Genomic DNA, 14845 nt, shown 5'->3' with positions numbered 1-14845 from the left:
TGATAAAATTGAAGAATATGTCCACTGGACACCAGGTGATGAGTTGCTCATCTACATGTGGTGTACTTCTGCTTGTGTGCATGCATTTCCTTTGATTCCTCACAAAACTGGCCCAACCCCAGCACCCAACTCACACTGTGGCTCACCCAATTAGTCCGAGTCAACCTCCTCTCCCTCACCAACTTCCAGAATCTGTGATTTATGAACACTTCACCTCAAATCTACACTGAACACAGACTGTTTCATGGACTGATCAAGCACTATTATTTTGCAAACTGAAACATACAAATGCTGCAGTCGTGTTGTGCACTTTGTGATCAACATGACTGCACCTTTTATGCTATCATTTGTCATAAAAATCATGTGATTTTTGTGATTAATCATTTTGTTAACAGATGAAAGAGGTTGAATTATCCCATTGGGGTTTGCAAGCAACAGCATGTATTCCTTTTTCCTTCTGAGTGATGATGTAATGTTAAAGACAGAGAAGGAGAAGATGGCGACTGATGGTCAATTACAAAGCTGATGTTTTGATTTGGATCTCTCATAATCTAGATATGTGTTTATTACCATCTGAGCAAGGATATCCAACAGGAAATTTGTTCATCATATGAATGCATTTGTACATAGTCCATTATGCTTTGCAAACTGGACCAGTTTTGGTAAAAAAAAAAAAAAAGTAAAAAAAAAAAGTAAAATGATAAAATGATATATTTCATTCCTTGAAATGTAATGTGTATGTATCAGTTTGCAAAATACTAATGCTTGATTCCTCAAATGCTGGAAATAGTGGGTTTTGGGCTGGCTGTAACAGCGTATATGTAAGTGGTAAACAGATGGATATGCACAGGCGGCTTGGATGGTGTTAGGACGTGTGGGTGTGCTATCTGTTTCAGCTCCACTGTCACACTCTTGGCTCCTCATCTACATCTCTATCATGTTATTTTGACCCTCTCTCCCACACCTCTCACTTTCTTTTACTCTCATTTTCACACTTTCTCTATGTTCCTTTCGCGAGGCTTGTTTGCTATACCTTTTGGATGGTTTCACCCATCACATGAGTTCCACCACAGTGTGTGTGTGTGTGTGTGTGTGTGTGTGTGTGTGTGTGTGTGTGTGTGTGTGTGTGTGTGAATACACACACACGTGCTGTGCCTTGTTATCCTCAATGAGACATATCCCTGTGAGAGCTACCACATCACCTGTTGCCATGGTAGTTAAATAGGCAGAGAAGGGAAGGGAGGAATGGAGGAAGACAGACAGGCAGGCAGGGGAGGGGAGGGAAATTGGATGATGAGTGTTCTGGACTAAACCAAGGAGATGAGGAGATGACTGGTAATAAAAGGGAGAGAGATGAAATAGGAGATTCATACTTGTAGCTAAGTCATTGCTAAGTGCTGTTTGTCCTGAAAGATAAGAAGAGCAATGGAAAGTCTGCACAATCTGTGATATTTACAGACCAAGGCTGTGTACTCATAGAGAAGCCTGGTGTAGTTGAATAATATAATGTCTATCCACCCACACTAATGACAAGGCGTGAAGTGGAGGCATACAGCAGCCTGGAGACGTCAATCCACATTTTTTGCTTTGTTCACTGTTGTCTGGCAACGGCAGACATGATTGAACTGATAAAAGATATAATTTCAACTGTATTGTTAAACCACCCTAGCCTGAGCTTCACACAGAGTTGTCATTTTGTCTGACTTCATTCATTCAACCTGACATTGTGTTCATGTTAGTTAATTTCTTGCTCTGAAAAGAAGGGTGCTTAATTTTATCTAGGGCTAGCTATTAAGTAGCAAGTGATGTCAACAGGTTAGTTTCAGTTGTCACGGAAGCCATGGTAGTGGTTGCTTGGAGCAGTTAATTTGACATTTTTCATGCTGATCAAACAAAAAATATGTCAGTTTGGTTCTTTGGTGATGTGTTGTGAGTTGTTATTTTTGTAAGTCAATTTACAACAACTTGGGCAGCAGCATTGATCTCATCACTGCTCATCACCATTTTTCTGTTGCTATTTTACATGGCTATACTGTAGTTAATTATATTGTCAGATGTCCCCATTCTTAATCCCAGCTACTAAACTCTGATTGGTCAATTGTAGTCCTAACCAGGGAAAACAGCTGTCACTGGGGCATAACACTAGACCAATTTGAATTGCTGAGCAATGGTCATCCAGAAGTCTGGAACCAAGCTAAATATATCCACCAAAATCAGTGAATACATTGGAGCAAAATGGATTACAAATCATTTTCTATTTAGAATGCTGAGATGTAGTCATAGAAGCAGCAGATCATGTTATCTCTAAATCATCTTCATGTTTGCAGATAGGGCTAGTAAATATCTAACCAGGCTGAAACATTTCTTAATGAGTATTTCCGAGTCAAATCTCTAGGGGAACAGTGAGCATGTGAAATGCTGTCTGGCTCTGTAAGGCAAAAACAATGTTGTGGCTGTTTGTATGTTTGAGAAAGAGAAAAACAAGCAAAGAAGTACCCCACATAAATGACAATAATACATGGAGAAATAAGATTCAAATGGATGAAAATGACAAACAGATAAGTGATAAAAAGGAAGAAAAATCAGGAAGCAAATTGTGACAAAAGAAACTAGAGCTAAAGCAAAGAGTCTGATGACAGGATTGACAGTTTAGGGAAATATATGCACTTTGATCATATTTCCTAGCAGATAAATAGTAAATAAGTCAGAAAATTAGAGTATGATGAGACTTTACGAGACAAGAAGATGTGTGACTGCAAGGAAAACAAGGGATAAGGGCAGTGGAGGAAAGATGCACTGAGTTTAAGATGTGAAGAAGAGAACAGAGGAGAGACAGTATGCTGATGGTGTTGCTAAATAGTTTTGTCAAACATAAAATGACAGGATAAAAGAGTAGGGGAAGTCAATGAATGCTGATGTTCGAAGGGAAAAACTGAGAAGTAGAAGTGGAGGAGGAGGACAAGTACATGTCAGCGTAATTACCAGGAGTAAATGGGAGGCAAGGAAAATAAGAGATGAATACAGGAGAAAGAAGATAGGAGGAGAGGAGGAGGGGAAGTGAACGTGAAGGGGAATGCCATTAACGGCTTTGTCCGGTCCTCCCGACTGAACGATGGATGGACACGGATAAACGAACAAACGAATGAAAGAGGGAGAGAGTGTGAGAGAAGGGTGCCCCTTTCTTAACTGTCTTTTCAGAGATTAGGGAGGAGAGCATCGCAGTCTGTTCAGTTCATCTATTCATGGCCAACGCCTGTCTCTCTCACGAGCGTGTGAGAGTAGAGAAGAGGCAGGCACACAGCCAGTGAAGAGAGAGAGTGTGTGTGTGTGTGTCTTGTGGTGTGATGTGCTGTGGTTTTTCTATGAACACATTTATCATGAGCATTATGGAGTGAGAAAGTAGTAGTAGAAAAAATGTTGCTTGAGATTACATCTTGCCAGTAAAAGTGGAACAGAGAGAGGCAGCAGTAAGAAAACAATGAATGCTTCGAGAATGAAATGGAGATTAGGATGTGAGCTGGTGCGAGGAGAGGGAGAGGGAGATGGAGGGATCATGTAATTGCAATGTGATTGTGAACTGAAACGGTGCACTTCTCTTACACTGCAGAGAGAGAGAGAGAGTAATTGGCTCTAATGCATGGATGCAGCGAAGAAGGATGCAGTTAATAGTTTGAGTGCGAGGAGGAAAAATACAGGGCTCGAGTAGCAGTAGAGAGGCAGAAGCAAATGGGAATATTCTATTTTCTGCTGAGAGACAGAGACAAATCAAGAAATGTAGGGGTTATTTGTGACAGCGAGTTGAGAGGGAATGTTGCAGATACATTGTAGCTTGCGAATGGAGGAGGAGCTGATGTGGTCTGACAGCATTTGTGCTGCAGGGCCCAACCCTCCGATTTGAGAGTGAGTTATGGTGTGAGATAGAGATGGCACAAGAGGAAGAAAAAGAGATAAGAGACTGTGTGAGGGGGATGCGTCCAGATGGACTTAGGCAAGGTTCAGTAGCAAAAAGCCAGAATTTTTCTTGTCTAAATTCCTCCTCATCTGTCGGGAAAAGGTACATCGCATCTCCCAGCATATAAAAAGATTAATGTTTTTTTTTTCTGTTAATGTAGAAATTCAAGGAATTGAGATAACTCTTTGTTACCTGATAGAACAGAGTCAGTGCATGTAAATGTCCCATAAAAACATTTATTAGCAAAAAATGCAAGCTGCCAGTTTCTTACCTGAGCAAAAGTTTTCCAGGGTTTTAAAAACACTTTGCTTTTTATATAGATTCAGTTGGTCTTAATGTCAGTTTTGATGATCTGATTGCTATCTAAGTTTTTCTCTGCATTATAACTGGGGGCTGAAAGCACTCTGATGAGCACTTGATCAAAACGTAATATAAAGTCAATGAAAATCTCTGATAAACCCCACGGAGGCAAAAGACAGCATCTCTATTTTTGGAAATCCAGGACCAGACAAGATACTGTGCATTTGATATTTTCACTGAGTTGGACAAGTTTGGCCACAAACTTGGGATATTTTGAAGCAGCCATTGCTGCCAGTTCAGAGCTGTTTCTTTGAAAGCTTAGACCCAAAAGCCTGTCACCTTGATCTGACCACAACACAAAGCTGGTGACACTTTCAGGAAGTGTGTGTGTTTGTGCGTGCATGCACATTTGTGTGTGTCTGTTTCAGATTCTCACACTCCAAACACTCCTTTCGATCCATTTGACTCTCTAATCCAGGGGGAAAACTTTCCTCCATTCCACTCCAGTTTTTCTCCTTTTTTCTTTCATTGCTCCCTCCCTTCCTCCCCCCTCCTCTTGACAATGTGCGTGAGTTTGTGCAGAGTTTGCTAACTGGATTTTCTACAACTGTTCTAAGAACCAAGCCACACACACACAAACACACACACACACACACACATGAACACCACACACTGGCTAAACACACTACTCAGATATTACACATGTTCAGAAACTCACACATTTGCCTGTTTTGGATCTGATACCAGATCAGTGCAACCACACCCTCCTCTTGTCTCAAAGAGAGAGGGGGAAGGCAAGGAGGAAAGTAAAATGGAAAAGTGGAGGAGCAGAGCAAATAAAAATGTAAGGTTTAGTTAAATAGTTTTAATTTTTAAGTTGTTAGTTGGAGCTATTAGACTTGTGTGGCGTTAACACTGCCATCAGTGTATTTTGTGGTAAAGTAAAAGGTGTGTAATAAGTAAAACTTGCATGTCATGAGATTGTGCAGGTCAACTTTTAATTTAAATCTTTCTTGAGGAAAATCATCAGCAGGAAAACAATGACCTTAGAAAAGTGATCAGTCATCAGTGACTTCCAAAATTTCCACTTTGATCAGCGTTTCCAGAGGAGGCTAGCTGCTGACTGTTTGTTGTTTATGGACTGCTCTGCTGTATTGTCACCATATTTATTAATTTAAGTCCCAAACACACCTGCTAACAGGACATTTGGGGAGGAAATGCTTTATTCAACCAGAAGTGTTGGTGCAAAAAGTTTTCACATGCAGTGCACCCTGTGCTTTTGTTATGTTGTATGCACTGTTTTCTTTTTACAATTAACTTTACAGCAGTCATCTGTATCTCTCGTTAACCAAAAGTGTAACAGCTTGCATTAATCTTATGCCTCTTTGTTTCTGTCTGTCTTTCTTTCCGTTTTCCTTTTAGTTTAGTTTTTTTTTTTTTTTTTTACTTTTTTTTCTCCTTCTATTTCTTTCTCTTTCCCTCCCCCTGGGTTTCTTAGGAGAGAGAGGGAGTAAAGAGAAAGAAACTTAATCCCTCTATTGAACAAGAGGTGGACCAGTCAGGGACTTTTTTCTCATTTTCCTGTGTCAAAAAACCCACCCTGCTTCTCATTCCGCTTCTCATTCCGAATCCAAATCACACACACACATCTAATATTTTACTTGATTTTCATGTTGATTTTCGCCCAGCATTGTTTGTTAACCTACCAGTAGTTTGTTTTGTAGTCTGTTCTTGGCATCTGTCTGTGGTATTAGGGGTATCAAATGGAAATTTGTTGTTGCTATTCTTGTGTTCCTGTCAATCTCTGGGTACCCATTATTGTTGAGCAAATTAAAATGTCCAAGTTACTTTATTTAAATGCACTATTTATTTATTAAATCATGTTTAATTCTAAAGGTTCTAATGGGGGTTGGGGGGTAGCATTTGGATTGCATCATTACCTTTTAAAATTGCAGATTCAGTTCAGCATATTTTTCACTGTACTTTTTCATTTTGACTTTTTATCATGTAGTCTGAGTTTAACAGAGTAAGTGTGGGCCACCCCAGTGGCGTGGGCTTAAAGGCAGCAGTGCCGACCACAGCACAAAGGCATTTTTACTTTGAGACCAACCTCAACAGAGTTTCCCTTCAGGGGCTGTGGACTGCTGCAGGCACATCTTTGTTGAAGAAATTACATACTATAGAGAAGCTACAAGATGGGAATTGAAAATAAAATAAAAATTAATTAAAAAGATACACATTTACAAAATGTTGGGGGCACTTAAAATAAAAAAATGTAATTAGTGTATAAAGCTGCTGTTTTTAGTGTGAAATGAGTCCAGATTTAAAATGCATACAGTAATAACAACCTAGTGCTAACATGAGTAAAAAGCATACTATTGCTGTTCCGAAGAGTGTGCAATCATCTGTGTGTGTATAGAAAAGGGTCAGAAAGCCTGTCTGTCAGAAAGCCCTGTAGGCAAGCTTCTTCCTTGTGCATGCAGCCTTTGGTGTGTCACAAAATTACAGACTAGTAGCTACAAGTACTGTCAAAAGAGCCAAAATGAGTGTAATATTCTTTCTTTACTGATGCAGTTCTGGAAATAACTACGGCTGAAAATTTTACCGTGCTTTATTTGATCCCTCAGTTCAGTTATTTTGCACATGGATGAAATAAAATTACAGACTTGACTATCCAGCACTGCATCATTGGAAAAATATGTTCTAGACTTGAGACGCAAGATCTTACTCCGCTTGGTGCACTGAGCTCAATAATGGTAGTCAGCGGTATTGATTGCCCCACTTATCGTTTCATCTAGCCACCAGTTGCCCACACATAGGCCGTAACATTAATGTTAGCTAGCTAGCAAGGAAGGCATTGATGACTACAGATGAGGAAACTGGAACTGAGACTGAAGTGAGGTCCAAAGACATACCTCAACTGCGATTATTGTCATGGGTGTAAAGTGAAAATCTTTGAGATTACAACTTTAAAACCAAATCAGTGTTTTAAAGTTGTAATCTCAAAGAGATTACCCCCCCACCACCACCACTTTATCTCTGTCTTAATGTTTGTGTCATTGTAATTTGTCATTGTGGATTATGTTGTTGTCATCATCTATATTGTCCTTTGGAAAATTAAATAATTATATTTAAAAAATAGCATTTACTGCTAGTGTTAAGATAGCTAACATTTACCGCCAACTTGTTGACGCTGTTATCTAATGGACTTTCTTTAACAAAATCATGATTAGTTTGTAGCTGTTTGGGTGGTTGAGGCCTGCATGCATTACAGAAGAGTCATCTTATTCACCTCATTAACATCAAGCCAGTCTAGTTTACATTTTTCTGTTGTCTCATTTTCTGGGGGTGGCGTTGGTGACGGCCCAGGATCTGGGTTGCTTCACTACAGGTGAAGGATTGCCTGGCCTCTGCCAGGTATCACGTCATCATTTGTGGTCTCTCACTCAGGTGTAGAGCCATGCTTGTGCTCTTGCATGCTGGTACAGAAATGGTTTTGAATTACATATTTCTCAGAATTTTAATTTGCTCACTCATGGCAGTGCCTTGTAAATTTGTATGGCAACAGCCATATAAAGAGATCCCATTTGATGATACATAATAACAATGTAGATGGGGAGCCAAGAGTGTGACAATGGAGCTGAAACAGATAGCACACCCACACGTCCTAACACCATCCAAGCTTCCTGTGCATATCCATCTATGGAGAAACTAGCAGGGAGAGAGAGATCGATTGCAGGAAGGTGATGCACTATACATCCTTATCTCCTACTTCTACAGCTTTCTATCTTTTAGTAGCAGTCTCCACCCTTAGGCAAGGTTTTGTGTGCTTTGCCGCTCTCCATTCCCTGCTCTTCCATCAAAACAAACTACAAAATGCCAGACAATTCACCCTGGTCATCCTCCATGGAAAGTTGATCGCCACCCCCCTCCTCTCTTGTTTGATGGCACAGTTAGGCCACTTAATATCAATATTCTCCTTGTGGCGGGAGATGGGGGGCAATTGCCCTGACTGTCAGAATAATTGCACACAGATATCTGCACACATGCATTGACTTGTGCATGCACACAGCCCTTGTACACTCACACACCGGAAAGCACGATAACTGGGACATACTTCCACAGAATACAAGAACAATGATGCATACACACATACACACACGCGTAACTCCACATGCACGGGAAAAATGGGCAGAATGGGGACACACAAAATGGAAGTCTCACACATATTAGCTGTAGAGTTAGTATGAGGAGACACGAAGAAAGGCTCCATTCTGCTGGGCAGTGAGACACACTCATGCAGAAAGCAAGTACCACTCACTTAAGTGTGGCCTCTGGCTTGTGCCACAAGTATGAGTGAGAGAAGTGGACAGACAGGGACAGGACAGCAGTTTTTGTTTAGGACAACAGGAGACTTACAGACCCTAATTGATGTTAAAAGCTCTTTGCATCAGACACATGACAACAGATTTCAGTGATAGTGTTGTCTCTTAATTGTGCTCATGATCACACTCCACTATCATGTCTGTACTGTATAATTGACATTAGTACCTGTAACGGTAGCCACTGCACACTCTCATGAAGTACAGTAGTTGTTATTGACATATACACTCAGTGGCCGCTTTATTGCGTACACCTACACAATCTAATACAACTCAATACAACAGCTTTAATTATATTAGTAGTAGTGATATCATAGTTAAAGGCAGGAATGTACTGGACTACATTATATTGGGAGGTGTTTCTAATTTTTTTTGTCCTTTCCAATTACATATATGGGCAGTATTTAACAGCTAAGGATACTTCCATTCAGCATACTTTGCCCTATAATTGCAGGGCATGCTGACTTGCATCTGAAGTGCAGTATATCATCATTTACTCTAATAAAACTGAAATCCCATGAAATGCACTTAGAGATTAACCAATAACTAGTTTTTCTTTTTCCAGAACGAGAGCTGAATGTCTAATGAGAGAAGAGAGAATGGTATATTAAGTTATTTTATGGATAGAGAGCATAGCTCAGTCATTTGATATTCTGCCAACACATAATATGTGCAGTGCCTATCCACTCAGCTATGAGGTTTAGTACACAGTGGAAGCTTGGTTTCTGTCTTTCTCTGTCGCTACACAGTGAATCTTGCGTGATCACACGCTGTGGAAAAAAAGCATAGGTTATAAAATGCGTGAATTATTGAATCTGTGTGTGTGTCTGTGTGTCAGTGCTTGCTTATGTGTGTTTCTGTGCAATACTCAAAACTATGTCACACACTTCATGCACTACTGCACCCATTTTACTGGTGCAGCATCTATCCAGTGTGCAGATCTAGAACACAGCAATTGAGAACGATCAAAACATACTCTCAAGGCCCAACTCCACACAGAAACATGCATAAAACACACACACATATTCACTGATGCATTGGTATTTGCATGACTGCACTCATACAGTCTGTGAGCATATACAACAGCTTTTGTTGCAAGCAATCAATGTAAGTGCACTGTTTTGTGTCACATGTACACATATTTTATACGCACACACACATTAACGGGCGTAGCACAGCGTTGTGTGTAATCAAGTGTTTTGTGTCATTGCTCTCGTCTCCATTCATCGCTGTCGTGGTTCTGCTCTGATTTCTCTGTTTTCTTGTGTAAAAGCTGCAATGAAAATTCAGTTTTAGTGCTGCCAGATTGTGCAGGTCACTTTGCAACATTAAGCAACAGTGCATAGGGCACATCATGTTGCTGGCAGTTGCTGATGTATGATCAGCACATGAGTAAAATATGCTGTACTGTTTATATGTTTGTTTATGTGAGTCTGAGCACTTCACTTATTATACCCTAAATTAAAAGTAAGGCTTTATTTAAATCCTTTTGAATAAGTTCAAAGCAGCATTGGTACTTTACCTCACCCTAAGCTCACAAACAAGCCTGTGATTTAAAAGAAAGAGAGAACTGTGAGATACTAGCAGTTTGAAATCTGTGTGCATTCACAAATCTCAGTACACATTATAAAATGCCATATTGTGCATTTTCAGTTTTGAAGTCCTGGTTTAATTTCTATGGAACAGCAGAATTTGTGGAACGAACTGATGAATAATTCGCCTGCTTGCATGAACAGAACTGCTCGAGAGACCTCTGACATCTGATCAGTGCCTCTGCATTTTTATATAGAATATAGAATAAAAAACAAATGAGCTCAGAGAATTGCCACATAGAGTATTTGTTGTAGTTGTTAAAGGAAACACTAAGGGTGCTTTTAGTCCTTAACATCACTCACGTTTTTCCAGTCATCCTGAGGATTTGAACCAGCACCCTGAAGGTCACATGCCTGACTCTTTAACCTTTAGACGACCGCTAAATGGAACAGAATCTATGATCTTTATGTGTGGATAGCCCTGCTGTTTGTTCAATGTATTGACACATGGCTGCGGCTCAACCTTCAGAGGTCTGTCTTTGCTGTCCCCTACTTCAAAGGGATGTTTGGTAGTATGACTGCTGCTATGCATATTTCATGAACTTCTAAATATTGATGAAATACTGAGGAGTATAAGTTGCAGCAGAGGAGTTAGAGCACATTTGTCCTCCCTCTGCTGACACTCCCTCACATCTTCTTTGATGGCTATTTCAGGTTAAATATGAGCCTTCTCATATGTGCCACTGATAGCAGTTAACCTTTTCCTGAGCCTGTGTGTGTGTGTGTCTCCTTCACACATACATGCCAGATTTAATAGCAACCTTGTCCAGCTGCTTGTGTTTGCTACAGAGTTTTTAGACCACTGCATTAGAGGGATGAGGGATAGAGCTTTGAGGTAGGTTCAGACATAAATGAAAAACTCTGTCTTTGTATGTCTCTCCTCCTCTGTCTCCTCCTCAGCCTTTCCATCCCATGGTAAACCTGGTGTGCAGCGCTGACCTGAGGATGTTCCTGTGCGCCCTGTACGCTCCGGTATGCGTTGTGTACGGCCGGGTGTCCATGCCGTGTCGATCCCTCTGCCAGCGGGCCAAGGATGAGTGCCACAAACTCATGGAGATATTTGGAGTAGCTTGGCCAGATGACATGGAGTGTAGCAGGTGTGTATAGCTATTAAATTTCATAATCAACAAAGTACCTGAAAATACCTGAAAATATAAGTAGTGTCATCACAAACATGGTGTTAAAGCATCTGAGATACAGTTGCTGATATTCTGGTTGTTTTGTTTTAAATACATACTGTATATTTATCCAGGACTGAGCCTGCAATACGTGTCATGCATATAGCTCAAATCTGCAATGTTCCTGTGCTTGCTGCTTTTCTTCTGTTTTACTTCAGCTTCTTGCCACTGTTCTCACTTTCTTCAACTGTCACCTCTAGTGTCCTCATCTCCATAGAGCTCCCTTTCCATCTTTTTCAGCTCATTTCTTTGATCACTCAGTTCAGCTATCTTTATATTCACACACTGGCCATGTATAATATGTCTATTATATATTAAACTACATGATCTGACCTAGTAATTCTTTTCCTAGGTTCCCTGATTGTAACGAGCCCTATCCTCGTCCAGAGGACCTGCTGACAGACTCTGACCCTACTGACCAGTCCTCCATGACTGTCCAGAGAGACTATGGTTTCTGGTGCCCCAGAGAGCTCAAGGTCGACCCAGACCTGGGTTACACATTCATGGGCAGGAAGGACTGTTCTGCCCCGTGCCCTTCCATGTTTTTCAACCAGCAGGAGCTGACCTTCATCCGCTACTTCATAGGAGTCGTTTCCATTGTCTGTCTGTCTGCAACTCTCTTCACCTTCCTGACGTTTCTCATTGATGTTACCAGGTTTGAACAGCTGCATTGATCAACTTGTTGAGTCTAATCACTTCCATAAATAATTTGTTCATTGGTACTTGAGCTTGTTTGTTTGTTTTTTTTCATTTTCCTTACCTCATTAGGTTTCGATACCCCGAGCGGCCAATAATCTTCTACGCTGTGTGTTATGTCATGGTGTCACTGGTTTTCTTTCTGGGGTTTCTGTTGGAAGATAGGGTAGCGTGCAACTCAGTCAGCCCTACCCAGTTCAGAGCTTCAACCATAACACAGGGCTCACACAACAAGGTGGGTGCTTGAATAATGCTATGAATAAAGCCAGTTAGCCAGTCACGCTCACATGGTCAAACATTATTATATGATAGATGTTTAAGTAGCAGTTTGAAGCTTTCTTAAACAAGTGACAGGTCAAAATGTAGGTCTTCATTCCCCAGTAAAATTAGTTCATTGATCATAAAATCACTAAATCCCAGCGCGAACGAAGCTGTTATTGATGTGCTGACTAGTCCCTCATGAACTCATAGCTCCGTCTCTCTCAGGTATGCACCCTGTTCTTCATGGTCCTGTATTTCTTCACCATGGCCGGCAGTGTGTGGTGGGTCATATTGACAATCACTTGGTTCCTGGCTGCTGTGCCTAAATGGGGCAGCGAGGCCATTGAGAAGAAAGCCCTCCTCTTCCACGCTGTTGCCTGGGGGTTCCCAGGGGCCCTGACTGTCACCCTGTTGGCCCTGAACAAAATTGAAGGAGATGGGATCAGTGGAGTGTGTTTCATAGGCCTGTATGACATAGACGCCCTTAGGTGGTTTGTTCTGGCACCGCTCTGCGTCAATGTGGCGGTGAGTACAGTCAGAAGATAAATGAGTGGGTGGATGAAAGAGCTGATGAGAAGATGGATGGATGGGTGAACAGATTAATGGGTGGGTGAGTGGATTGTTGGCTGGAGTTATGGAGAAATGCATAGATTAGTAAATAGATGTGAATGGTTGACAGCCTTTTGGCCTGTGTGTCAGTCATCAAAAAATAATCTCGCATTTTGATTTTGTGCATCTGTCACTGAGTCTAACTTCTTATTTGTCTTCCTCTCTTTAGGTGGGTGTCTCTCTCCTGTTAGTGGGCATTGTGGCTCTGAACCGGGTGCGCATGGAGATCCCTCTGGAGAAGGAGAACCAGACCAAACTAGTCAAGTTCATGATCCGAATGGGAGTGTTCTCGGTGCTCTACCTGGTCCCCTTGTTGACCGTCATTGGGTGCTACCTTTACGAACACACCTACCGGAGCATTTGGGAGACATCATGGATGGAGGAGAACTGCAGGCGCTATCACATCCCCTGCCCATACAAGGTACAGAGAGAGAAGGATGTAACGTGTGTCGCTAGTTGATGTATTCCATTTGTGAGGACATTTTTGTGGGGGAAAGCTTGACGGGGGTAGGTCTAAGGTGAGATTCAGAGACCCCCAGATTCTCTGCCTGCTAGAGCAAATATAAAAAAACCTATGTTATGATCAATTGTACTGGAACTGTATACTTAGATCATCTTGTAAAATCCCCATATCACAAGAATAATACGCCTGTTGAGTAGCTCATCAAAACTGTTCTGCCTCCTGTCTGAAAACAGATGGCTGCTCAGGATCTGCCTGTCAGCTCAGCTGGACATTGAAAACAAACACACAGAAACACTCTTGACAGCATATCCAGCTGTATTACTCTCAAAGCTCATGCTGCAGCATGCAAACTCTCACTGATCCCTCTCTGTATCTCACTCACTCAAACAGTGTGTGTTGCCACACTGCCGAAGTTAAGCACTGAAGCACTGAGTTGTCCACTGCATTTTTGTCTCTCTAGGATATGTTTATGAGAGAGGAGAGCTGTGTGTTAATTTGTGTGTGAGAGAAGTAAACATGCCAGGATCAATGAGGGCACATGATGCTCCTCCAGTGAAAGGACTGCATGGAAACGGACACACACTCAAGAATGGCCAACAGTTCCGAAAAGGATAATACCATGTTTGGAACTTGAGCCTTATTTTTGTAGTTTTGTCCGTCATTCCTATCAGTTATGATAAAAATGCACTCACAACTATTTGCTACACCAGTCAACAGGGCAAAAAAGGCAACAGTTAAGACTGATCATCTAAACCACCTTATTTGGTGGTGAAACTGGAAGTGAGCGATATAAGAAGGTCAAATTTAAACCAGGTAGTCATTCTGTAAACTGCAAGGGGCAGTTGGGGTAATAATTTTACTGTTTGCCTTAGTTTCCTCTTTCAAATAGGTTTAACAAACGTGTGGATTTGTTTACAGCCTGTATTATCCTCTGACTAGTTCCTGTTTTGTGAGACTTCATTATTACTGTTACTAATGTTCCTGATCTCAGCAATCAAGCTGAATAGAGTGTATTATTACCAATAGAAATAATGGGCAAAGCTACAAGAAGAACCAGATAAACTGAAGTAACCCTTTAATGAGTAGACACTGGATGTATGTGTGTGTGTGTGTGTGTGTGTGTGTGTGTGTGTGTGTGTGTGTGTGTGTGTGTGTGTGTGTGTGTGTGTGTGTGTGTGTGTGAGTGGGAGCTGGCAGTCCCACATGTGTGCGGCTGAGCGAGTAGGTATTTGTGGAGGGGAGGGAGCTGAGCACAGTATGCATCATTAGCTCAACTAATACAGCTCTGGAGACCAACTCCACACAAAGCTACCATCTCTGTGTTTCTCTCTGTTTCTCTGTTCTGCTGGTTCCCACACACTTATTTATTCTTTCAGTCAGTTTCCCCCTCTTCTCTCTCTCTCTCTCTGGCT

General features: G+C 41.3%; 1 protein-coding gene across 1 annotated transcript in view; it reads left to right on the top strand.

Annotated features, from left to right (window-relative positions):
• The window catches only part of LOC121619822 (frizzled-3-like), a 31146-nt gene that overhangs the window by 10288 nt on the left and 6013 nt on the right, over nt 1–14845 (top strand). Inside the window, 5 exon segments of the mRNA XM_041955781.1 lie at nt 11127–11323; nt 11757–12059; nt 12173–12335; nt 12587–12886; nt 13140–13391. Of these exon segments, the coding sequence (XP_041811715.1) occupies nt 11127–11323; nt 11757–12059; nt 12173–12335; nt 12587–12886; nt 13140–13391 (1215 nt within the window).

The sequence above is a fragment of the Chelmon rostratus genome, chromosome 1 (genome assembly GCF_017976325.1).
Source record: "Chelmon rostratus isolate fCheRos1 chromosome 1, fCheRos1.pri, whole genome shotgun sequence".
Taxonomy (NCBI): Eukaryota; Metazoa; Chordata; class Actinopteri; order Chaetodontiformes; family Chaetodontidae; genus Chelmon; species Chelmon rostratus.
The sequence above is the reverse complement of the archived record's forward strand: the minus strand, read 5'-3'. Positions and strand labels throughout refer to the sequence as shown.